General features: G+C 44.9%; 2 protein-coding genes across 2 annotated transcripts; one reads left to right on the top strand and one right to left on the bottom strand.

Annotated features, from left to right (window-relative positions):
* Window positions 1–146: 146 nt before the first annotated feature.
* On the top strand, window positions 147–16,266 carry LOC101159874 (FYVE, RhoGEF and PH domain-containing protein 4). Its single transcript, XM_004082865.3, has 16 exons — window positions 147–417; window positions 3,434–3,559; window positions 3,661–4,198; window positions 4,470–4,887; window positions 6,462–6,607; window positions 7,887–8,043; window positions 8,121–8,259; window positions 8,779–8,837; window positions 9,490–9,633; window positions 10,621–10,793; window positions 13,615–13,645; window positions 13,718–13,801; window positions 13,884–14,009; window positions 14,081–14,218; window positions 15,412–15,546; window positions 15,860–16,266. Exons 1-16 carry the CDS (start codon window positions 162–164, stop codon window positions 16,118–16,120), a joined length of 2,931 nt encoding a protein of 976 aa, XP_004082913.3. The 5' UTR covers window positions 147–161; the 3' UTR covers window positions 16,121–16,266.
* Window positions 16,169–26,241, bottom strand: LOC101159630 (protein LCHN). The gene is made up of 9 exons (XM_023952299.1): window positions 25,582–26,241; window positions 21,595–21,694; window positions 21,302–21,460; window positions 19,135–19,288; window positions 18,919–19,057; window positions 18,712–18,843; window positions 18,486–18,636; window positions 17,651–17,719; window positions 16,169–17,030 (listed from the first exon to the last, which is right to left on the bottom strand). Exons 1-9 carry the CDS (start codon window positions 25,931–25,933, stop codon window positions 16,835–16,837), a joined length of 1,452 nt encoding a protein of 483 aa, XP_023808067.1. The 5' UTR covers window positions 25,934–26,241; the 3' UTR covers window positions 16,169–16,834.
* Window positions 26,242–26,296: the final 55 nt, after the last annotated feature.

Here is a 26,296-nt window from a genome sequence, read left to right as displayed (position 1 = left end):
TCCTGTACACGTTTGCTTTCATTTGAATACATAAAACGTGAAAAGTAGCTTAAGAAATAACCGAAAACTGTGAAAAGTGAAAACTTTGGAGCATCCTTGCAGCTTCACGGCGACAGTTTGGGTGCTCGCTGATTGGTCAGCGTGGTTCCGGAAGTGCTTTGATGTTGAAGTTGCAGGCGGGGTTTGGTCGCAGCTGCTCCAACATCAGCGGCGGTGATTGCGCAGGTGTCCAGGTGAGCCGGACCGGTTTGCGTTTACCCGAGCTGGCTTGCTTCGTCTGCTCCGTGAAGCAGCGCCGCTTCTTCACCATGTTTGACCTGAAGAAGAGGAGCAGTCTGACCCTCAGAGACTGCCGCGAGACCGAGGAGTTCCGGCGCGTGGCGGTCAGACGGAAAAGCAGCGCGGCGGTGGCGGCAGGTGAGGACCGGACGCCGGGGAAAAAATGTGAAAGGTCAAAAAAAATAAAAACACCAAAAATGTTTCCTAATAGAAAGAAAAAAAAGATTCAGCCATTTATTTATTTCGAATGTATTCTTCTAAATTCTTTTGGTTATCTTCCTTAACTTTTTTTTTAAATTAAAAGTTCAACTTTCATATTCGGATTTGTTATTTTTAATCTTGAACGGTCGTTTCTCGGTTTAATTTTTAATGCTTTTAATTTAAGTTTCAAATTAATTTGTGAAAGTGTGCTGCTAACATTACTGTTGTGTGGCTAGATACATTTTATTTATCTAAGATTCCACTAAATGTCACCAAAAACATCTATTATGAATAGGTTCAGGTCAATAACCTCAGAATATTAAAATGACAGCAGAATGTTTCTAGCAAAGATTTTTGGGAGAATAAGAGGATTTTTTAAAACAAAATAAGAACATGAGTCATAATTAATAGTGTTTGGGACTCCTGACGTCATAAGTCTGTCTGAGGGCGACCAGGGCAGCAGGTGAGCACTTAAAGTCTCCTGCTTGGGAATAGAAAGCTTCTTTGTGCATACATGAACATCCTTAAACACATGGAGGATTATTGCAGTAAAATCTCTTTCCACTCATTAAGACTGAACTGTGCCTGTGTTACTGTTTGTAGAGTGAACTCTGTCACCCCCAAACACAAAGCTTTTAGTGTCTATAATACGTTGGGCGGGCCACAAGCTCCCTGCTCTGTTCCATTCTGATGCTTCTTCCTGTGGATGACTAGATCTGCGTTTTTATCGTCAGAGCTGGGACCTGGCTCCAAACTGCAGGGCGGCTGGAGAGCTCCGACATTGCAGGGACCATAACCGTTTGGCCTGGAACCTCCGTTCGGGGTCCTGGGACTAATGCTGACGTCACACGATGTGATTGGCTGTCCGATGACGTGTCATATAGTGATTGGTCTGGACAAATGACGAGTCTCTTGTAAACAGAGCACCCACATAGAGCGAGATTGTCTTCATAACGTGCCCTTATTATTGTTATAATTATTATGTTAGCTTATAGGTTTTTTAATACGTGCTTTATTATTGGCAGAACGGACCCAGAATAACAACATTTAGCCGTGCAGACAACATTTTCAGCCACGGCTGAACTTAAACTGGAATAACAAGCAGATTGTGGCAACATGTCTTTAAAAAGAATAATGTCAGACACAATCTATGAGGGAAAATAACTTTATGTTACAAAAGGGAACATGAAATGGAAATATGTAGAGCCTGAGCAGATCTCCACGCTACGGAGTTTGTCTAAGTGGGGCCACCATAGTCTGACGTTACTTTCAGTCCAAAGGACCACGAATGGAAGTTCCAGGCCAACGGTTATGGTACCTACACCGGCTGATTTGGTTGCACTGCTAATGTTAGCTTGGGGGTGTGAGAGGCTGTAAGCTAGCAGGAGGATGATGGGAAGCAGGACTGGGCTTACTCAACACCGACGGTCCCGCCCACAAGCCGTTCTGCAGAAACTATGTTCTAGAAAACAGCAAGTTTGTGAGTGAAGTGTTCTGATTGGATGGTAAGGGACTATGAGGTCTTTGATATAGGACGGGGTCATACCATGTTAGTATAAATGTACTTTTAAGTGTTAAAGGAAGGCACGTGTAAAACTCTTTAGGATCTGTTCGTTTTCCTTTTTTTAAAGATATTTAAATGTTGTAAATGAATAATTTGTTCCTGCAAAAACTTTTTCTGACCTCAAATACTGCAAAAGGGTTTACATCAGAGAGAGCACACAAAAGCTGATGGTTGTTAGATTGGTTCATGTTTGCTGTTGGAGCAACACTTTCCTTCAGACTTTCAGCTTCTGGTCTTGGTGTAACAGGCGAGTCAGGCAAAGGTTAGACTGTGAACAAAACGGAAGTTGCAAAAGGAAGTTTAGCTTTGAGGGAACGGACTGACCGCATGACCAGAACAGCGGTGTCAGTGGAAGCTTTACTGACTGATTTTAGTCAGGGATAATCTTAAACCGCTGTTACTGCAGGTAAGAAAACAAGTATTTCCATTATGTCAAAGTAAGGGGTTTAAAAATGATTTAAAAAGCAGATCGACTGTAGTCAAATAATGAACTTTTGATTATTAGCATTGAAAAAATTCATTTTGTTTGACTTTCTGCGTTAAATCGATAGGATTTGTCAACTCGAATGTTACATTTTTGCAGATATATGATGGCTGACATTTTCACATCAGTTTTTTGTTTTTTTGTTTTTTTTTCTTATTTTTTTGCATTTACCTGTTTAACATTATCACTGAACCAAATCTCAATATCTGAAAACCACTCGAACAATACAATTGCACAAGAGTCAATACAACAATAAAGTTGCATCATCTGCATAAAAATGATCATACACTTTGAAGAAAACAACACAAGAGCTCAACACTAAGCCCTGTGGAACTCCACATAACAAATTAATGTCCTTCATACGTTGAAATAGACTATTTTGTAATTTGGCAGTGATTTCCTGACCCACAATGCAATTTGAGCAGCCAAGATTGATTAAAAAAATATATTGGTTCACTGCAAATGGTAGAAAAGTCTTTAGCAGAAATCTAGAAGGAACACAGCCTATATAACAGAAAACTGCAGTGCAGTGGGTTTAGATGATCCCCCAAAGTTCATGACTCAATGGAAAACCAGCTTTGTTGGATATTTTGGAGATTTTTCTTAAAGTCTAAAGTTTAAATTTTATGATCACTAAGAAAGATTCTCTTTTTGTGGATCCTCACTTTTTCGCGATGCATCTGTTTGATCTTGCAGTTTGGATTTTTGAGTGGGAACGAGGAAATACATTATTTAGAATGCGTCAAAATCACACGATTCGCGTTTTTTGCACAAAACTGTTCAAGAGTTGCCGTTGTCATAGAGCGTGTGTTTTTGAGGCGTCCCCGGCGACGGCTCAGATGTTAAAGGGTTAACATGGAGTCCTCTGAACAGAACATTCGGTGTACGATTGTTGTCGTCCGCAGGTGCAGCCGGTGGAGTGTGTGGCTCCTACAGCTATGGCGAGCCTCGGGACAAAGCCTGCGACTCTGCAGTGGAACCAAATGTGGAAGATGAAAAAAGCCAGCAGACAAAATCACCGTTTCCACAAGGTAGTTGGAGACCGGGAACCTCCAGATTGTGTTTTTTTTTTTTTTTACCAAGTTAAAGGTGCCATTTGTGTGAATGTTGACTTGTTGAAAAATGTCTTTAGGGTCCCCTAAACCAACTTGCCTGAAAGATCAAGCTGGTCCTGCAGCAGCAAACCCAAAACCTCTTCAAGTTAACCCCACAAAACCAGATCAGACCACCAATGGAGATCACAGGGTCTGGTTGACCCATCTCAGTCCATCTCAAAATTGCGGAGGCTCACCAAGTCCAGTTCAAGGCCAAATAAATGAATTGGCAGCTTATAGGGCAAAGATTAGTCCAGCCAGCAAAGGAATACCAAAGATTTCCAGCTGTCCGCTCCTCAGATCTCCCAGTCCGGGCAAAAGAAGCATTCAAAGTTGCAGTCCACTGAGGGACGGAGGACACAGCCCTGCCAAGCTGTCCCCAAAGAACCGCAGTCCTTTCATGGGGAAACTGAGGACGCCCAGCCCTGTTCAGAGGAGCGGCACAAATGTTTCTCCTAAATACTCCAAACCCGTTCTAGGACTTAGCAGAACCCCGAACAAAATGGAGAAACGGAATAAGAGAGCCCAGAAGTATGGGAGTGTCCCTGATCTGACCACTTGTGGGGACATGGACAGGTAGATCTGATCGTTCCATAACCTAAATCAACTCAATGGCCTCTTCCTTTTCACACTAGAGCTGATTGTTTGTGTGTAAATAAGCTGATTCTGATGTGAAGAAAAGTGGCCTTGTGCCTTTGCGGTGCAAATCTACGTTCCTCAAATCTACTCATATTATGGTTATTGTGGAAACGGTCAACAGTTGAAGTTAATTGCGTGTATAATTTAGGTGTTGCGGGCTCTGGTGTTTGGTTGCATTGAGTAAATGTTGTTTTCTTTGCTTTATTAGGATTCCCTGTATGATAATGGAACGCTCCCCTCTAAAGCTGCTGCAGTCCACCACCTGTAATGGACCAGGCATCACCATCGAACCCCCTCCTGACCCTAAACTCAGTCCAACCGCAAAGAGTGACACGGAGCCCTCCCCACCTCGGATGGACGGGGCCGTGCACAGAAGCGACGGGGCACCAGTAGAGGAGGCGCACGTCGGAAATGAAACCGAAGAGAAGACGCCCATAAAGTGCGGCTCCAGGTTTTTCTGTGAATGGACCAAAATGACCACAGAACCTGAGACGGAAGAAAACGCCAAGATGGCGGAAGGTGGAGAACCAAAAGGAGAGGAGGCTGAAAGTAGACTGTACCACATCGCTAATGAACTCTTGCAGACAGAGAGGGCTTATGTGGCTCGACTGCACTTGCTTGATCGGGTACGTGCAGCCTTCTTCTGTCTGGTTCCAGGACCGTTTTGACTTCCAGCTGAAGAAAACTTACTGTATTTGCCAAATGGTTAGTTCCAACTTGGTTGACTCCAGACCAGTTTAGCAGGTACAACCTAACATGTTAAATGGCGTATACTTGGAGGGCGCTTCTCTGCCTTAAGGCCAAAGACGCTTAGGTCACAGCCCCATTCAGCCCTGAACACACATTCACACCTCTACCCTAACACTAGCGCCAGACTGTACCTACCAGCAGCAATGTAGGGTTCAGCGTCTCGCCCATTGACTGTACAAGAGCACTGGACTGAGTGACTCCTCCCCCCAGGTGTTCTAAACAGGAAGTACCTACTGGTTCTAAGAAGCCAAATCCCATAGACTTGTATACAGAAACAAACAGCTGTTACTCATTCTTCTGCTCAGAATACCAATTCTAGCTCTTATACTTAAAAAAAAATGTTTTTGATAATCCTCCATGTTTTTTCTTTAGTGAATGTTATGAACTAATTAATTAATTAATTAACTAATTAATTGGCCGGACACACCAGATCAAGGTAATCGATCTTGGATATCTGGAATCTGGAAATCATGCAGACACGTCGGCCCTCCAGGCCCGGAGTTGCCTATCCCTGACTTAGACCGACTTGGACCAATTGCTGCTTTCTGACGACATCTGGTTCCCACATGGCGATGTCCGTGTCACAAAATATGACGAGTGTTGCTGGAGCCGCCAGTAAAGTTTTCTATGGGTGACGTCACTCACTCAGTCCAGTTCTCGTATGCAGTCAATGGTCTTGACCAAGAACGTTGAGTCACATGGGCAGGCAAGGCGGGAACCGAACCAGTCAGGGGTCAACCTCTCTTCCACAGCTGCCCCCCCAGAGGAGTGATGGACCACAAAAACTATAGTGCTGCTTCTTTTCATTTGAAACAGTTGAGCCCAACTTTCTGTTTGGGTTTGAAGCTGACCAGGAAGTACCAAAATGGTGCAGTTCCTTTGTTGACCACTGGAGTCAGAAGAGAGCAAATCCTGTCAGAATCAGATTTTAAACCAAAAGGAAATGTTTCTGTTCTTTGTAATGATGGTGGGGGGTTAAGTCAGGGTTTTACTCTTTCTTTAAAATCAAATTTGTTCTGTAACTTCTTAACGGAGCTGTTGCTGCTGAAAGAAAATCAAAAATCGCGCTCTTCTATAATAATTAACATAATTCCAACAGATTCTGAAGCGGAGAAAAGCAGCTTTGCACTGATATGCAGCACTTTACAGAATGTGAAGTCTGTCCATTCGCCTGTTGACGGGCTTCAGCCTGTTGGCAAAAATCTACATCTGAATAAAAAGTTGGATTTTAATAACCCAAGTGTCTTTTTAATTGACATTTTAGAAACAAATTGATAATCGTTTGACTATTGTGGACCCGGTTCTGCTTGTGTGGCAGAAATGTCAGAACCTGCGTGAATCATTTGGAGCAGTTTGACTTCTACACATCTAAGAGCATCACTCCAGCTTGCTGCGTGTTTTTGTTGCTGTGTTTGGTTGACTGGTTGCCGTTTTTGTCTCCTCCCTTCAGGTCTTCTGCTTGCAGCTCACAGAAGAAGCAGAAAGAGGCTCGTTTCCTCCAGAAGTCGTCAGAATGATCTTCTCCAACATTTCATCCATTTATTCTTTCCACAGTCAGTTTCTTCTGCCTGACCTGGAGAGCTGCATCTGCCACTGGTGAGTCTAACACTACGGTCACACGTCCCACGCCATGGCTCGATGGCGAGGGATCGGCAGAAGCTATAACGTTAGCTTCCGGCGCGCGCTTTTTTGTTTTTGAAAATCCTTGACGCGGTCATGAATGCAGTCGTACGAGGATGACGGCCGGCAGCAGCTCTGATTGGACGATGTGTGAATGTCTTCGGACGGCGGCCGTCCACATCAAAGGCCGCCAGCCGCCCGGCAGCCTGACGGTTACAATTTTACACAAACTTATCTGTTCAGACATTTGTTGAAGGAACATTTTGAAAGGAAAGAAGTGAACCGTAGTTGGAGATTTCAGGAACGCCGGCAGTTATGTCTGCCGTTTCATTTTAACGAAAACGGTAAAGCTGCGTTCACACCGGACGCGGTTTGTGTGTCGAGTGTTGATAAGTCGCCGCACGACCATGAAGCCGGTGATGGCACGATAAAAACCAACATGTATGAAGACTGACATGCAGGAGGATTCCTTTGCAGAAAAGGTTTCAAAAAGGAGTTCGGTGTTTGTGATAATAGATTACTTTTGGTAGCTTATGCGGCGAAGAAGCGGAGGGTTTTTGTTGACCACGCCCACTTTTGTAAAGTGTTGGTTTCACATGTCATGATGTTCAGCTTGAACCAGGGCTTCCTGTGGGACATTTTCAGCCATTTTGGCCAAATGGCCAACGTGAGAGCAGAAGGCAAACACCGCTTTTCCGAGCTCGCCACGCTAGTTCAAAATCTACATCCAATACTACGTTCACACAGTCCAGCTGCCATGGCGCGACGGCGAGGGACTGGCAGAATCACGTAGCCTCCCGGTGGAGTTAGGAGGCCACGAATCCAAATCCAAAGTTTAAATTGTAGCTGGAACTACAGGGGACCCCCCCCCCCCCCCCCCCAACCGTCTCTTCCTGAGGTCAAAGGTCAACAAAACATGTCTGGTTGTGGACTTACACTGGTGGCGTATGGATGTAGTGTATGGAGATCACTCTAAGAACATTTTTTATTTCCCATATTGTAAGAAAACATGAAAAACACCAAATTTCACACTTTACCATAAACTTCCTGTCAAGCTGTTGGCCATCCCATAATCATTCCCAATCTTCTTCAGGATATCCTGGATACGCGTTTTGGTTTAGTTAGTGGATTTATTTATTTATTTTTCTAAACCCATAAGAGATTTTGGCCCCGTTAGTTTTCTTTGATGGTTTCTCCCGCTGCGGCGGCGTCACTTCCTGCTGTGACGGCGCCTTCACGTCTGTCCCGTCTGAAGGCGCGAGGGTCCCGGTCTGGGTAAAGCCCTCCTGCAGCACGCCCCCTTCCTGAGGATGTACGCCGACTACGTCAGGAACTTTGACGCCGCCATGGAGCTGCTGAAGACCTGGACTGAGCGTTCCTCCGCCTTCAGGAGCGTCATCAGCGACGTGCAGGTAGGACATGCCCCCCCACCCCCACCCCGTCACGTCCGTCCCACCGTCGTATCTGATCTGGAGCTTTCCCGCCTCAGAGTCGGGACGTGTGTGGAAACCTCACCCTGCAGCACCACATGCTGGAACCGGTCCAGAGGGTTCCGCGTTACGAGATGCTCCTGAAGGACTACCTGAGGAACCTTCCAGAAGACCACCCCGACCTCCACTTTTCTCAGAGTGAGGACTCTGCCGTAACGGCCGCTTCACGGGGATTTTATCCATTCTGTTTATTCTATCCTAACCAAAACCAGATTGAGATCATATCATTCCAGTTCTAGTCTCTACACTGGCTCCCGGTCCGTTCTAGACCAGACTTTAATGATTGCTTTTAAAGCAGGCGGTGGTCTGGCCCCTAAATCTATAGCCGACCTCCTGGTCCCTTATGTAGCTGGTCGCTTTTTACCAATCCCATAATCCAGATTAAAGACCAGTGGAGACGGCGCCTTTGCTGTAAGAGCCCCAACGCTCTGAAACAGAAGAAATGCTGCTCGCCAAGTCCCGACCAGTGTGTGAATTGATTTAATGATTAGATTTTTTTTTTTTTTTTCTGTTGTTTTTTTGTCGTACTGTCAAACGCCTCAATCCTGTTTTTAATTCTGGTCTTCTGTTTTATTGTACAGAACTTTGTAATCCGGATTCTGAAAAGTGTGACATAAATACAGTTTATTATTATTGTTTTACTGTCTTCTCCCGCAGAATCCCTGCTGGCCATTTCCATGGCGGCGATCCACTCGAACAGCGCCATCCAGAAAGCTGTACGTCCTCTCACTCCATGAACCGCTTTTTACCGCTTCACCTCGTTAGGTTCAGGGTTTTCTTTTTCTTTTTTATCTGGCCTCATAATTTTCAAATCCCATTCCAATCATCTTTGATCTATTTTCAAAGTGTTTTTTCTTTTTTTAATTGATTATCCTGTTTTTAGCCAAATTCCAACAACCCGTGTAGTTTCTGGAGGCCGGCAGGAGTTCTTTAGGAATTCTTTAGGAAATGTGGGCGGGACCACTGGCACAGAATAGGCCCCGCCTTCCCCTCCCCATCTCTGAGAGCTCTCTGTTTCCACCCCCCACCAGCTTACAGCCCCTCACACCTTCCACCTAACATTAGTGGTGGATCAAAAATGACGAGCAGTTTTGAGGCAGATTCCAACTCTGACGAGTAAAACAAAGACGGACACGGATAGAAGTGGATGCATCAGAATGGGGCGGAGCCAGGAGCTTGTGGCCCCGCCCAGCGTATTTTCTACGTCACACATACAGTCTTTTAAACATAATTTTTTCTGTCTGCTCCTGACTCAAGTTTGAAATGAAGAAATACAATTTAAGCTCCTTTTTTATTTTTATACATCATCAGAAAAATCACCATTTTCATCTTTGAGCATGATCTTCTTTCATGAACGCCTTCCTGCAGGAGAGCCTGAAACGACAGCTGGAGATCTACGAGATGGTGGGAGAAGAGGAGGTGGTCAACCCGACCAACGAGTTCCTCAAAGAAGGCCGTCTGCTCAAACTCGCTGCCAGGAACACGTTGGCCATGGAAAGACATCTGTTCATGGTTAGACGCTGCGTTTAGCGCAGACCGAGGACTGAAAACGGGAATCTGCAGGAGGTGGAGCTGAATAATGCAGCGGAGTGATCAAAGAATGAAAATGAATTCAGATTGGATTCTAAAAAGATTCAAAACTTTATGGTTTCACTCTTTATTTAAACTCTCAAAGAACAGATTGATTTTAGCAGAAACTCCTTTATTCCTGGTTGAGCGTGACCAGTTTTTTTGTTGCTGGTTTTTGTAGTTTTTCCTTGTTTTTTGCTCCACTTATGCTCTAAAAATGACCTTTCGAAAGGTGAAATCCCAGAAGTCTTTGCTTTACAGCTTTTCTGTAAAACTCCTGACTTGATTCACTTTTCTCAGACACATTTGAACTTTTATCTCTTAAACTCTAAAAGTTCAAACCTTTGCAGAAAAATACATTCAGTTTCATAGAATAAAAAACAAAGATTGATGTAAATCTGGTAAACTCTGAATGTATTCTGCATCTGAGGTGATGCACAGAGGAAATTGACAAATTCAGCAGCCAATCAGGACGCAGAACAGTGGGCTGTTTAAAACAAAGAAAAAGACGTTCGTTTTCCCTGAAGGAAGGGAGGAGACTGCAAAAGGTGAAGAACGATAGTGAGGGAACATTATTTCAATATCTGACCAGACTCAACAGTCTGAGTCACAGCAGAAAGTGACGTTTTGACGTTTTTTTCCCCATAATTGCCGTCCGTCAAACCAAAACATGCAAATGATTCTGTGTCATTAAACACCAGGATCCTCTGTGATCCCATCATCCTCTGATTGGTTGATCAGTTTAACTGGATGAATCTGCGTTGGTCTGCAGTAGTTTGGACCAATTGGGATCCTGTAGTTTCCCATCATGCAAAGATAGTTGAAACCAACATTCTATCATCCTTCAGGTTGTTGTCCTCACTTTTTCCTCTGCAGCACTCAATGTAAAGGGGTTTTGCTAAAGGGCTGTGCGCTAACGTCTGTCCTCAGTTCAACAACTTCCTGCTGTGCTGCTACCCGAGGTTCAGCCTGGTGGGGCAGCGCTTCACCGTCCGCTGCAGGATCGGCGTGGACGGCATGCGCGTCCATCAGACCAGCAACGAAGACCACCCGCACACCTTCCAGGTCTCCGGAAAGGAGAGGACTCTGGAGCTGCAGGCCAGGTAGGTGAGGGCTCACCTGAGAGCAGAGTCGAAGACGAGACGGATTCTTTCTGTGGAGATCCAAACTGAATGTTAGGAATAATGTCTTTTAGTAATGTGGTTTATGTTTAAACCGTTCAGAACTTAAGTACATTAAAACTGAAGCATAAAAAGCATGAATAAAAAACAAAACAAAACGTGTCGTTAAAGAATAAAAACAGAAACATTAAGACATAAAATGAGGATTCTTTTTTAAACGCCTTATACTTAATTTGTTCTTTTTGTCGCTCTGCTAACCTTTTCATTCCTCCATAAATGTCCTGCAGTTGATGACAAAGCCACACCCCCTTAAGGTTTTATGCCATGGTCCGGGTGAATTTTCATCCTGATTGGCTGCTGGGTTTGCATTAAAAAGTGATGACGCACGGCTAAAAAAGTAGTTCCGGTCACATAGCCTAAATGTTTCGTATCACTAGCTTCTTTCCAACAAACTTTATCTTCATCATCTGGACATAAACAAGCAGTTAGGACTTTTTCTCTGATGTGATGCTTTATTTAAGGCATCATGATCATCAGCATAGATATCGCTTTCCTTTGCTGCTGCAGTTCAGGTTTATGCCGGCTCAGCACGTTGCTCCACATAACAAATGTTCCGCTTTGTGTGAAAAAAGTGATCTAAACTAAAAAAAAAAAAAAAAAAAAAGTACTAAAAACTGAATATTTCTTTGTTTAAGTGACCATGGTACGATGTAACACTCAAAAAAACCATTTACAAGGTCTTCTGATGGTTACATTACCAAGGGGTTCCTCACCATGTAATGCAAGCCAACACACCCAGATACACACAAACAAAATAAACCAGCCACTACATCTGCTAGTCACAAAACCACGTTTTTATAATGACAGAAAACTGAAATTGTCTTTGACAATCCTTTGACCAAAAAAACCCAGAAGAAACACAAAATACTCCCACAGGAAAACCCCTAATAAATAAACATCCTTTTTCCCGCAACAAACGAACCCGTTGAAACAAGAAGAAAGAAAAAAAAAAAACAGAGAGATCCACAGTCAATAGTTCTCCGTCCGCTCCTGGTATGATGCAAAACAAAAAAATATAGAATAATCCGGTGGAAAAAAAAGTTTCTCCAAAACGGAAAAATGAAGTCTCAATCTTCACATGGTACCATGACTAAAAAAAAAGTACATCCAAAAAAAAATGAATATAGGGTCGATCTCACCGCTTCCCAGAGGGAATCCAGAACTGCTCCTTCGGGTACGCTCCTCCCGTCCAGAACGCCGCTTCCGGGACCCGGTCCTCCCGCAAGCGCTCCGCCAAGATGAGGGTTATATTTAATTACTCTCCCGCTATTCTTCCACTACTGTTGGATGAAAACGAAGAGATGACAAGCTGCGGCTGCAGACTTTCCGCGTCTGGCACCGCCACACCCCCCTCCTTCAGCGTCTGACGTCCCTCTCCCGCGTCTCCCGCTCCTCTTTTTTTTAAATCACCTCTGGTTTCCGCCTCTTATGAAGGTTCACCCAGTCAAAAGCCCCATAGTCAATGACGCCGATTTTCATATTCATAGGCAGTGTACACAGGATTTTTTTTTTTGTTATAATTCCCACATTTTCTTTTCATATGCATTTTCCCTTTCGTTTCTCCTTATATTTTACATTTTCATTCATCATACTTTTCATTACTTTTTTCCAATGTGACGGTGTCACAACGAGTGGGATAATGACCTTTTGAAGTGTGCTTTATGTAAGGGTTAATGGTCGACGAAGTATGCATTATCACTTTTTAACGCACGCCCTGGAAGCCTGAACCGTCTGACGGGAAGTAGAAGCTTAATCTGTCAAACCTGCAAACTTGACTGGCTAGCTTCTGACTCAGAGGCAGTTTTTTGGGTTATTTTTAATTTTATTTGTTAAATTCAGCTTCAGTTTCCTAAACCAAACATATCTGTAAAGAAACATGAGCTTTTTCTATTCTTAGAATTTGATTGGATTTCTATACATCACAGATTGGCGTCAGGGATCTCCGTGTCCTCCCGTCCTCATCTCCATCAGGGACAGAGTAGACAGAGCAAATTACAACCTGCTGAATTTATAAGCTGTCCAAAACCTTCAGTTCCAACTTTTACATTGAAACGGTCTTTGTTCTGATCTCTCTTGACATTTTAAAAACATTTATTCAGAATTCTGTTCCTTTTCTGAATCTGTGAAACGTGCATTCAGATCTTTTTCCAGGCCAACATCAGATCTCCTGAGCAGTCAATAAGTTGGATAAACTAACAACATTTTAATCTTGTGTAGTTGTTTGTGAAAAATAAACCGCATCCACTGCTACCTGTTAACACTTTATAAACTAAATACGACTCGGCCATCCTTCACACTTCTACATCTTGATGAATCCAGTCAAGGATCTTCATCAGCGATCACCTGACGCTGTACTGCCCCCTAGTGACTCGCTTAGCACATTACATGCTGAGATTTCCAACCATCAGGGATTAAAAAAATGCATCTATGAATCAAAGTGAAGTCTGAAGTTTCAAAATATATATATTATATAAAGATGCTGGTCATCGTTTTATGAATAAACCTCCATGTTTATGGATTTATCTTACATTTATTTTATCTTGCAGTGTTTTCCTTTAACTCGAACTGATTTATAGAGAAAATCTGCTGCCACAAACGTCACCTACAGTAGTAACCTTTCAACACCTGAGCGTCAGAACATCCACCTGGACCTTTCTTTTCTGTTTTGACTATGAAAGGGTCTTAAAAAGAAGGATCCATCAAACCCAACAGTCTTTGAATCTGAATTCTTTTGTGTTTCCAGCTCTGAGCAGGACCGTGACGAATGGATCAAGGTATTTTCTTTAAGCCACATGTTTTCGGAGCTTTTGAGGCTTTTTTTTAGTGAAGTAAATGCGACGTTGCAGGTCATTCAGGACGCCATAGCAGAGTTCCAGCAGAAACATGAAACCTTCAGGTTGGCTTCTAAGGATCTTTGTGTGGAGAAACCGGTAAGCTGGATCACACCAACTCCAGGAATCGCTGGTTACCCAAAAGGATCTTAAGGCGTCCAACTTTTGCTGTTTTTGTCAGAAAAAGGAGCTTGGCAAGTGTGCGCCTCGTTGGATCCGGGACAATGAGGTGAGCCACTGCATGACCTGCCAGGAGCCGTTCAACGCCCTCACCAGGAGGAGGCATCACTGCCGAGCCTGTGGCTACGTGAGTTGCCATGACGACCGTGTTCCTGACCTGAACTCCAGCTGCAGCTCACGCTCTGTGGGCCCCTGTAGGTGGTGTGCTGGAGGTGCTCCGAGAACAAGGTGGCCTTGGAGTACGATGGGAACAAGCTGAACAAAGTCTGCAAAGCCTGTTTCCCCATCCTGACTCGCCCAAGAGGAGGAGAGGAAGAGGACAGACTCCTGCCGGAGGTGACGTGCTTTTGAAACCATTGACTGTATGTGAGAACTGGACGGAGCGAGTGTGACGTCACACATGGGAAATGACTCTCTTCCATCCGAATGAAAGGGAACATCTACAGCCACAGGCCCATTCACACACGGGGCAAGACACTTAACCCCGCCTTGCCCAAGGAGACTTGGACACATGGGCGGCCAATCAAACCTTCAGGTCGACTACCACTGCACCACAGCCGCAGTGGTACGGTGAAGTGGATTTGGTCTCCAGTTGTTCAGGACACCAACTCAGTACGCAGCGATTGGCCCAAATCCACATTTCTATGGGAACCACTCTCGCCAATCAGGAGTGAGCTTGTTGGAAGGCCACGCCCCCAACACTTGACAGATCATTCAAAGCATGCTTTCAAATATTTTGAATGTTTGGCGTGAGACCACCTACTTTTATCGAGGCATCTGACTGGACAGTTTGTAAGTTGCAGGACAGAAAACCTATCATGAAGAAGATCATAGTATTTCTCATAGTATATTTTTTTTTCTATTTGACTGCCGCTTAAGCTACATACACACCAAGCGTGTGATTGGCGTGCTAGAATGTGGTGAACGGGCGTTCCTGAAGGCGCCTTTAGCGGAGGGAGTTACGCTGGACTGTTGCTACTGGATGAGCTAGAAGAGGTTAGAGTGATGGAGACTCCAGGCTTTTTCATCACGGCTCTATCCTGATGGATGAAAGACTTGGGGTCAGAATTTCTCCTCCATGATCAAAGTTCTAACAGTTGGACTTCCATGTTCTCAAACAGACTCATGCACTCACAAACAGAAACTGAGGCACGCCTTGGAGGCCTGAACCATCTGACGCGTTGGATGGTTCAGGCCTGGTTGCCACAGCAACTGTAGCTGTTAGAATGGACCTGCTGCTCCACGTTAGCTAGCGTGTCTCTGAGCAGAGCAGCCGGACTCAGGAGAACCGGGTCTCCCAGGAGAATTTGTATCTCCAAGCAGAGGAGCGGCTTTGGGACTCTCGTGTATTTTCGGGGGCAGGAAGCTCCAAACGCTAAGATTCATTTAAATTTTCATCAGACCTGAATTTCAAGAACTTTAGCAGTTAAGAGTTTTTGGCTAATCGGAGACTTTTGGGATCGCCTGTCTGTTGGAAACGATTCTATGTTCTATGTTGTTATCTTGGAATTCTTTTTTCTTAATCTCAGTTCGGGGAGCGGTCCGGTGAGACCGTCCTGAGTGGTTTCCTGCAGTACGAGGACGCCTCCATGGTTCTTCAGCAGGCGTGGTGCGTTCTGACCCGGAGTCTTCCTCCATGCCTTCAGGTGTTTGCAGCTCCACAGGTGAGCCTGTCGGCCTTTTCTGCTCCCAAAGTCCCACTCTGCTCCATTTCCAAAGCGTTCAGTGGTCTTTAGTTATGATCGAGTCCTGTTGAGCCTAAATGGTGGTTGAAAACCTGCTGATTGGAGTTTCTACATCAGTTATAGGCTTTTTCCTGCTGCATCTTGATTTATGATGATTAGAGAGAAATCAAAGTCTAACTTTCTTAAAATTGTCAGAAAATGCCACAAACCTGTTAAAAACACAGTTGTCGTTGGAGGGGGTCTCTAAATCCAGCAGACGGTGGTTTAAGTCCTGCCTCCGTTTCCTCTGCAGGACACGACGCCTCTGCTCGCCGTTCCCCTCCTGGACGCCGTCATCACCTCATCTTCTCCAGAACTCTCCAGTCGCCACCTTTTCTGCGTCAAACGCTTCAAAACGCTGCACACTTTCTCCTGCGACAGTCTGGAGGTCAAGCAGAGCTGGACGACTCTGCTGAAAACCACCGCAATGGGGTGGGCTCAAACCCCCACTGCCTCCAGCCGCTCCACCACAGCACCCAGCTCCGAGGCAGACGGAGAAATCCCCGATCCGTGACGTCTGAGGAAGCCGTGAAAATAGTTCATTGGAAGCCGGAGGCAGGCGTTGGTGGGACGCTTTATTTTGAAATGGTTTACAGTTCAAATAAATAAAATGAAGTTTTTAACATGTTCTGGAAATAAAGATATTTGCAGTATAAAACACATTCAGCTGAGCTCGTTTCTGTCACGTAACTGCAGAAAATTCCTATTTACAGCTTTAAAAACGGAAGGAAAAGTTGGCAAACTCTGAGCTCCGGTAGTGATGCTTGGAATGAAGCCGCTGCAGTTAAAGCCGTTTATTTCTGCACTGAAACTCAGACGCAACAAGCTAACGTCGCATTTACGTAACATTAGGGGCCATTATTTTGTAGGATTTCTACTTCCTGCTGTTGTCGTCGATAGGCGGCCTCGGCTGCTTGAAGAGGATTTTCCAGCATGAAAACTCGTGAAGCGTGTTCATTATGAGAACAACTTCACGTCTGTGCAAAGATGTTTATGAAAAACCTAAAACAAACTGAAAATGTCCAGAAAAGCAACAGCTGATCCCACAGACACGAGGATTTCTGCTCCAAGAAACGTTCCTTCCGTCTTCCTGCCTGTGATCGTCTCCTGTGAGGCTAAAATGTCCAAACAGCTGAAGTGATTTTAAAAAATGCGCCTGCTTTCCAGGATGAACGCCGCGGGTCCGGACGGCGTCCCGGAGAGGCAGCAGCTGGATGTTTGACGTCCTTCAGTTGCAGCACAGCTGCTCTGAAACCATCAGGGTGTCGTAGCCGTAGATCTCCAGCAGGTGGAGCAGGAAGAGCCGGTCCCCGTGGGGGTCCAGGCCCATGGCCCTCACGCTGTCCTGGGTCACGGTGGGGTCGGGGCTCGCCGCCACCTCGCTCAGCGTCTGGAAGATCCTGTTGTTCTGTTCCAAGAAAAACCTGATGGAACAAACGGTTTCAGCTTTAAATGTCGTTCTTTCTGGGGTTGTAGGTTCCTGGCGGATCGATAGATGGATCCAAACTTTATTGACCCTCTGGAAAAGAAACGAGAACGAGTGGCAGACGCATTGACTGTATAGAGAACTGGACGGAGCGACTGAGACATCCAGCCAAATGAAGTCGCCGTTTTTCTGCTATGTGTCCGTCACCGTTTTGGAACCAGACGTCCTCAGTAAGCTGTGATTGGTCCGTCGGTCTGTGTCTACGTTTCTATGGCAACCACGCTCTCCAACCAGCACTGAGCATGCTAGAAGGCCACACCCCTTCCGCTGAAAGCAGGCTCAGGAGAATCTGTAAATCAAACGTTCGACCCAAGGCCGCCTACTTTTATGGAGGCTTCTGATTGGTCAATTATGAAAAAATAAAAAGTATGTTAAAAAGAACAAGAAAAGGTTGTTCGGACACATAGACTGCTGTTTATTTCTCCATAGATGTCTGCTGGATTTCAGCTTCATGGGTACTACCTGTTTGAAATGCCAGGGGGAGGAGCCACTCAGTCCAGTTCTGATATACAGTCAATGAGGCCGCGCTCGCGCAGAAGCAGGAAAAGTCGTACTTACAAAATAAACAGGTCCTCCTCACTGGACGCACAATCCCCACTCTCTTCCTGAGAATACAGCAACATCTGTCTGCACACACACCCAACACGGACATGCGCATCCACACGTGCACACACACATGCACGTTTGTTGGTGAAAACATTCACACTTAAAGATTCTTTTGAATCTCGTTTGAAATCTACCAAAGCGGTTAAAAAAGGTTTTGGAACCACCTTCTAGAAATATTCAGCTTAATTTTACGGAGACATTATTTTGGGAGCTGACTGCCATCTTGTGGCCACGCGATGAACTAACCTGATTTTACTTTCATTCATTCTTACACTGGTTTCATTCAGGAAGTCAGGATTTTTCCTCTGGATCCTAACAACTGTATGTATTTGCAGTTTTTCTTTTGGAGGGGGGGGGTGGAAATGATCTTTTATTATGATGGCCTAAAACAAAAAACCCTAAAAATATTGTAGTATTGCTAGCTATCAAACTCACTTATCACATCCACTTCCATCCAATACAAAACATTTCTTTGAGTTTATCACTCAGGAGACTTAAAGTCTGAATAAAAAAACTTTCTTGTGGATCAGAACAAAATAAAAATGTTTCAGAAAAAACAAATCTAACACCTTTGCTGTTGTCTTTCCATATGAATGAGATCCAGTTAGACACAACCACAGCTTATAATTGTATTTTAGAAAAATAGTGTTTAAATGACCTTTGACTTTTAGGAAGACATCTTCTGCTGAAAACCGGAGCTGGAATGGATTGAACTAAAAAGTATAAAACCGAATAGAGGAATAGGACTATTGAACGTGTAACGTGGCGGTTTCTCCGTGGTTCCTACCTCTGCTCGGTCAGTTTGCGATACTTCTCTCGGTCTGCGGCGCTGAGGCGCAGCAGCGGCTTCAGGCCGTCTCTGTGGGTCTTCACGTTCTGGTTGTCCACGTACACGTCGTACAGGTCCTTCTTCTCCTCGAAGATCTTCTCGGTTGTACCTGCACAGGAGCGGGCGGACGGTCAGGCTGAGGGCCGGGAATCTGTGCCGCGCGGCCGTGGAGACAGACACCTACACGCCACGTAGGACAGCTCGTTCTCCAGGGCGCCGATGTCGGCGACATTCACGTAGAAGAAGGGCCTGAACTCCGGAACGGCCACGCCCACCCCGGGGATGGAGACGTTAGCCAGGCAGCAGCAGCAGTACACTGAGGAGATCCAGACTGTCAGGACTTCACCCTCCCCCACAGCTCAAACCTTTGAGAGGAAAACCCACGATGCACCTCTGTAGCAGACCACGCCCACAGGGGGAGGAGAGAAGATGAGGATGCGTCTGCGCAGGAGAGCCAGCTTCCACAGCACCATGATCTGCTCCCCGAAGAAGCGGGTGAACTGCGACATGCAGCCGGCCGGGTGGGTGATCTGCAGGAAGAAAGGCGTCTGCAGCAAACGGGGGGGGGGGGCGTCACCGCAAACACGACTCGCCACGGATCGCTGACCTTCATCTCAGGGTGCATGCTGTGGTTGATGGCACTTCCCCACACGCCGGGCGGGAATGTCACGGCATCACCTCCATCAGGGGGGAGCACCGCTCTCTTGTCCTCATAAAAAGCCTCCAGGGGGGAGTAGTGACCCGGGGACTGGAGCTGGAGCCTGAAGGACGGAGAATGAAACCGTGACTCGAGCCGAAAACACAAAATCAGTTCAAGTTCAGGCGCTGCCCCCCCCCTGACTGACCGTTAGCTACATGCCCCTCACTCTCCCCTCCTGCCCCCGTCACTCTGGCCAGAGCTGCAAACTCATGAAAAAAAAGTCTTTTTTCCAAAAGGCTGCTTTTCTGGTGGTTTTATCTCCATAGCAACCATTTGACTTTTTGGTCGGCTGGCGGTGACGAACAGAACGATGTGATTTTCAAAAGAATCGACAAAAGTAGATCTTTAGATTTCCTTAGTAACAGAGGTTTCTGTTCACCACACCCACATTCCTCGTATCTTCATATCCTATGTTAGATGGTTTTCTTCAGCTCCAGCCCGAGTTTCACGTGTTACATTTTCACAATATTTAAGTCAGAGATGTGCGAGCAGCAAGCTCGCCACGCTAACGCCGTTCAAAACCTGCATGTTTTCCTACGTAGTTTTCCATCGGAGTTTCAATTTGTAACTTGTACTTTGTAACCCTTGTTCTATTCTAGGCACTTTACCATTGGGAGTGGGGTCATCTAGACCCACTAGACAGTGCTCTGAACCTTTTTTCTTCAATGATTTGTGATCTTCACTGGTGTCCATGGATTACATGAAATCTTTCCACCTTTATCCACCTTTGTCATGGTAGGGAGAACACGTCAATGGAAGGGGGGGGTCATAGGAAAAGCACAAGGGTTAAATTCACAGAAGTTCACAGAAGAAGACCTTATAGTCCAGAATAAAGCTGTGCAGCACAAAAACGTTTCACAAATCCATTTAGACACAGACAGATGAATTCAGACGCGTCTGGAACAAACGATCTGCAGATTCTATGACACAGAAGCTGATTTTATGCATCACACTGGATATCAGCTGCAAACATGCACATAAAAAACAGCTCATTATTCTCTGGTGAAACAATGTCCAATGAAAATCTGTGGATCTCAGATGCTAATCATTTATAATATTCTAACTGGTTCACTTGTCGTTATAATGAGTTATTCAGCTCAATTCAACCAAAGATATTTTTAAAGCAGGCTGTGATTTTCTGCTGTTTATTTCTGCTTATTTGATTTGTAGTGAGAACATTTTCATTGTAAAGTCAAATTTATCTTTAAAAATGTATTAAAGGTTTATATTCAAAGATTGACTGTTTTACCATGGCTGAGATTCATAAATAAATAATGTTTTATTTCTTTGTGGTTTTTTTAATTAAATATATGTTTAATATTGATCTCTCTCTCTCTCTCTCTACTTCTCTCTCTCTCTCTCTCTCTCTCTCTATATATATATATATATATATTTTGGCATTTTGTTAAACACAGTTTCCCCCCTTTTTCTTTTCTTTCTCTAAAAGCTGGGAAAATGTCTGATTTGTAATTGTTTTTCAAATTAAAACTTTGCTTTTTCATGTGAGCATGTAAAATAACTTCTAGTTGATGCGAAGAAACAAATGTGAGGTAGAGCAGAGAAAATGAGAGAACTCGTGACCGCCATGTGACCGCCAGTGCGGTCTTTCTGCCGCGGTCAGCAGATGATACATGCATGTCTGCACACTGAAGAATCTTACATGAACCCATGACGCAGGTTTTTGGACTGTGGGAGAAAACCCACACATGCGCAAGGAGAACATGTAAACTCCACACAAGAACCCACCCAGGATTCAAACCAAGTGACCACTAACCTTAAAGTGTTACTGTAAGGCTACAGAAGTGACTGCTTCCAATTAAAACTCAACGTAAACGCGTGTCTTTGCGTATTTCGGGCTTCCACAATCAAAACTCTCGCATTTGCGAGATTTGCTTTGTTTGGAGATTTCACACCAAGCCTCTTCCAACTGTGAGAACAAAAGCTAGTATGAAGTAGCGACAGTCAGTGTGAACAGCATACACTAAAAGCGCGTTCAGTGGGTTCTTGAATGCATGTCAAATGCTGGGTGTGTACATAGCTTTAACAGAAATACTCCAAAACTAATAACCCTTACCTGACCTGGTGCTCCAGGAAGCTCATGTAGCGGTACAGCAGGGTGTAGGAAGTAGACAAGATCCCTACCGACTTCATTCTGGCTCCCCTCTCTGCCATACTCTCCACTGCCATGTTGGCAAAGCAGGCCAGGCCGAAGTAGCAGCCCTTCCGGAAGTATCTGTGGAAGAAAAGGAGAGCGGAAACAGATGAGTCCCAGAAGACACGGCGAACGGCGGAGCCTGGTTGTTCTTTTCCACCCTTGATCTGCCAGGATGAAGACTTGGAGGTCCATTCAGGCTCCACTTAACTCACATGAAGTCCGTGGTCACTCTGTGGGAGCCGCTGGCGATGGCCTTGAACTCCACTCCCTCCAGGTCCATGTCTTTGGGCAAACACCACTCCAGCATGTTCCCTGTGGACACACACAAGTGGGCCAACACGGCAAATATCCAGAGAGTCATTTGTCAAGATTCCTTGGAATTTCATTGACGCAGTTTGAGGACAGCTGAGCAAATACGGCGTGACAGGTGTAGAGCAGAGAGCCAGCGAGCTCATTTTACCTTCAGGTAGAGAGAACACAGAGTTGTGAACATTGACTGTATATTAGAAAATTGAAAATGACTAAATTCTGGTCCAACAAAATGAAGGCACCATTTTTTCACGATGCCATGTTGGAGCCAGACAATGTCATTAAGCGGTGATTGGTCCGAGTCAGTCTGGAGTCAATATTTCTATCACAACCACTCTTGACAATCAGGAGTGAGCTTGTTGGAAAACCACACCCCCTAACACTTACAGAAGTGCTCAGTGTAATCTGTCGATTAAATGCTTTGAATTGTTTTTCTGACCAATAGAATGACGGAGTAACAGCTGTTTATTTCTCTATGGAAGTCTATGGGTTTTTGGCTTCTTGGAACCAGCAGGTACTTCCTGTTTGGAACGTCAGTGGGGAGGGGTCACTCAGTCCAGGTTTCATGTACAGTCAATGATTATGGGGTAGGCAGTAGTGTAAAGGGTCTTGCCTAAGTGACCACACTGTGCCCCCTGATAATTGAATCCTAAATTCCTGTGTGCTAGTCCAGCCCTTAACCAAGTTAACCAACTTATAAGTTGGTTACAAGTTATAAGAACACTAAAATATAGAAATATTTAAGATTCATAAAAGAAAATACATACGAATCCTAAAATGCTGCTAGTTTAGTGTAAAATGTGAACATTTCCAGGATGAACTGGATCTCTGAGAGCGTTCCGGGCTCTCCTTAGACAATAGTTCCTCCAGAAGAGGAAGTGACGATCTTCTGGGATGTGGGGACAACCCTCAGGAGTATTTTCCCGGCTGGGAAACTAAGCAGAGATATTCTATGTAAGGATGTCCTGTAGCAAGACCACAGTCAGTAGTCATGATAGCTGTAGTCTCTGTGTTCGTGGACAGATCATCGTGAATGGATGATCTTTAGGAGCCCCACGGGGAATCATCCACCTCTATGTAACCCTATATAACCACCCTCATGTCCTTCTTGACTACATCCATGAACCTTCTCTTTGGTTTGCCTCTAAACTTCTTTCCTGTATCCTTTTACCAACATCCTCACTGTCCCTCCTTTCGACGTGTCCATACATCTCCATCTGGTTCCCTACATTTATCTACAAAACAACATGATGAGCTGTTCCTCTGACAGCGTTTATATCCAGGAACAGACGCGTCCCGGGATTGAAACTGGTGATTCTCTCCACACAATCTCAGCCACTGAACATTGGCCTCTAACTGAACAACATTACAAAAAAATTGGAATTTTCTGAGTCCAAGTTAAGTTCCACTCACCTGCCAATCAGAGAACTGTCCCAAATAAAACACAATTTGAGCACTAATAAAATCAAAGCAGCTAATCTAACAAAAACGCTTCCCCCTCTAAGTTGTCATGAATAGATATTAAAGCGACAGATTGGAAATGTTGTAAATCAGGCTGTGTAGAAGCTCAACTTTAGTTTAAAGTCTAACTTTTTCACAAGGAAGTCAATGAGAAAGTGCTTCCTTGTGACACCGACCCCCAGTGGTGGTTTTGGGTACTGCAACACTTGTTTTTTTCCTGGTTTGCATTCAGCTCTGGAAGGTGAGAGCTTGGCGTGGACTCAACAAAACTCTCCCTTACCTTTGTTCTCCTTAGTCTCATTTTCTGAACACTGTTGGAAAACGGACACAACTAACTTTTTGCATAAGCCCCTCCCACTCCAGAATTCATTTTAATGTTCAGAATACTGTTTGGGGAATCACAGATTATACATCCAGAGTTTATGTGTCCATGATACAGACTGTATATGAGAACTGAACTGAGTGAACCCAACCCCATTGCGTTCGGAGTATCTGCTGGCTCCAAGACCCCAAATTCCCATAGACTGCTATACAGAAATAAACTGTCATTCTGTTTGTTAGAGTAATCATTCTTGCTCTGATACTTTTTTTTAAAAACCTTCTTGATGACCCAAATTTTTTAATGATAATTTTCTTTATTGCAAATTTGTCAAGTAATATGCTGACCAATCAGATGCCTCGATAAATGTATGAGGTGATGGCCCCCCAAGTTGAACGTTTGAAACATTTGAGTGACAGATTTTCAAGTGGTATTGGTGTGGACTTCACACAACCTCATCCCTAATTGACGAGAGTGGTTGGACCAATCGCTGCTTACTGACGATTTCTGGCTCCAACATGACGACGTCCATGTTGCAAAAAGAAGGGCGACTGGATGGACTTCATTTGGTTGGAGCTGGAATAAGTCATTTTCTATGGGTGACGTCACACTCACAAAGAGCAGCTCTCATGTACAGCCAATGGTCTAACCAAAGAATTTTTTGTCACATGGACAAAGAAGGTGGGAATCGAACCACTGATTAGAGGTCGACCACTCCACCGCAGATGGACAAAAAACTATATTCCTGCTTCTTTTCAAACAAAAGCCTTTTTTTGGACACAATCAAGCCCAACTTTGTTCCTAAATTTGAAGCCGACCAGGAAGTACCAAAAGGTTGCAGTTCCTGAAATGACCACTGGAGGCCGGCGTCACAAGGGAACAAATTCCTGTTGACTCTCTATTGTACAAGTGATCCCAGGGGTCACCTGTGTCGCATAGTTTCTGCAGAGCAGCAGCAGGAGTTCATACGAAATTTGCCTCCGAGTTGTGGAGCTACCCCACCCCCCCTTCCTGTCACACTCACTCAGTTCTCATATTCAGTCAGTGGTCTGTAACCCTTGTGCTATCCTAGGCACTTTAATATTGGGAGTTGGGTCATCTAGACCCACTAGACAGTGCTCTGAACCTTTTTTCTTCAATGATTTGTGATTTTCACTGGTGTCCATGGATTCCATGAAATCTTTCCACCTTTATCCACCTTTGTCATGGTAGGGAGAACACCTCAATGGAAGGGGGGGGGGGGGGTCATCTAAGATAGCACAAGGGTTAATCGGACCAGATTCTCTAAACATTGTGAGCAATTTAAGACATAATATTAATACATTTTATGACATCCAGTAAATATGTAAATAATTTTAAACATTATGTTATCTGCTATTGAAAAAAGAGAAAACGCCTCTAAACCTCAAAGAATAAAGAAACTCAATTGCAATTACTAGAATAATATTTTAAATGTAGTACTAACAGTGCTATAACACACTCTTTGTTGAAGCTCATGTTAAAATGTCATGTGTCTAGAAACTTGGTGGAAAGGTTTTTTACTCCCTCTCTTTCTAATTTAACCCAGTCTTTGAGGGCTCCTCTATTCTAGATCTGATTCCCCAGGCAGACGTGGATCCACCTAATGCGTCTGAAGTCCTGCTTGTTAGAAATCAAACATCTCCTTGATGGGTTGTGACACAGGAGCAGAAATCTCACCCTGGCATTCATAAAAGCAAAGAACAACCCGTTCAGTCCCATCTCCTTTATGTCCACCTTCCATACTGCAAACCCATAAAGAGCCTGCTCCACCCTGCAGGGACAGTCCTTTTGTATGCTTTTAGCCTCATTTTCAAATCTGGATTTAACTCATAAGATGATGTTTTTTTTTTAAATGTTTGGAGCTTGATTCCCATCCTCTGACATTCAGGGGAATTTCCTGTGGAGGATGTCGTGACTATGATGGATAAACTTGAGATCAGGTCAGAGGGAGCCACACCTGTAGGAGAAGCTCCTGCAGTGATTGATGCTTTGATCTCTCTGAATCAAAGGAAAGCACGCGCGCATTCAGTATTTGTCATGTTTTTATTTTATTTTATGTTTTTTGTTCATTTGGAGGGAACCCACTCACCTGATCTGGTGTTAAATGTAACTACGAAAACTGACACGATCTGGTCCTTCTCCTCCCATGTCACCATCCTCTCCTCCAGCGACGCCTCGGAATCCGACAGATGCTCCTCCTGGCCGGGCGGCCGCTCTTGGTCGGCGGGGGTCCTGGGGGGGGCGGGCGGGGCGCCCCAGCCGGGTCCACCGCTCCACCCAGACACGGAGCATCCCGCCGCCGGGGAGCGGCTGCTGCCCGAGGGGCTCGCCAGCCGCTCCTCCCCGGCGTCGTCCGCGGCCGCCGCCGCTTCGCCGGGCTTCTCCGCCGACGGAGCCTCCTCCCAGTCCAGCAGAGGGGCTCGGTCCGACCGCTCCACCATCCTGTCGGCGCGCCCTCCTTGGTGTCACCGCCGGTCGTAAACGTCGTCTCAGCAGGCGACGGGCGCCAGCTCCATCCTCCAAGAACTCATTACTAAAATGATTCCGCGACGTTTCACAAAAGCTGCATTTTTCTTTAAATTGTTGTTACGTAAAAAACCTTTTAACCTCCGCTTTAAAACCTTTATAATCTCTGGTAATCATAAATTTCATGCTAGATTCTAGGCAACTCCTACTAGTGCGATCTGCATTCACGACAACGTTCGGATCCAGAGTGCCCTCCCGCCTGTCAACAATGGTTCAGGAGCGTTTCAAAGCTCTTCGGAAGTTTGGTGCTCTTGAATGCAGCTCGCTAGGGAGCATCC

The sequence above is a fragment of the Oryzias latipes genome, chromosome 23 (assembly GCF_002234675.1).
Source record: "Oryzias latipes chromosome 23, ASM223467v1".
Taxonomy (NCBI): Eukaryota; Metazoa; Chordata; class Actinopteri; order Beloniformes; family Adrianichthyidae; genus Oryzias; species Oryzias latipes.
The sequence above is the reverse complement of the archived record's forward strand: the minus strand, read 5'-3'. Positions and strand labels throughout refer to the sequence as shown.

Excerpts from the sequence above, each read along its gene's own strand:
- LOC101159874 (XM_004082865.3), top strand. The coding sequence starts at position 162 with ATGTTGAAGTTGCAGGCGGGGTTTGGTCGCAGCTGCTCCAACATCAGC. Across the intron at positions 3,560-3,660 it reads AAAATCACCGTTTCCACAAG|GGTCCCCTAAACCAACTTGC; the intron begins GTAGTTGGAGAC and ends AAATGTCTTTAG. Across the intron at positions 6,608-7,886 it reads GAGAGCTGCATCTGCCACTG|GCGCGAGGGTCCCGGTCTGG; the intron begins GTGAGTCTAACA and ends TCCCGTCTGAAG.
- LOC101159630 (XM_023952299.1), bottom strand. The coding sequence starts at position 25,933 with ATGGTGGAGCGGTCGGACCGAGCCCCTCTGCTGGACTGGGAGGAGGCT. Across the intron at positions 17,720-18,485 it reads CGCAAACTGACCGAGCAGAG|ACAGATGTTGCTGTATTCTC; the intron begins GTAGGAACCACG and ends GTGTGTGTGCAG. Across the intron at positions 17,031-17,650 it reads GAGGAGGACCTGTTTATTTT|GTTTTTCTTGGAACAGAACA; the intron begins GTAAGTACGACT and ends TTGTTCCATCAG.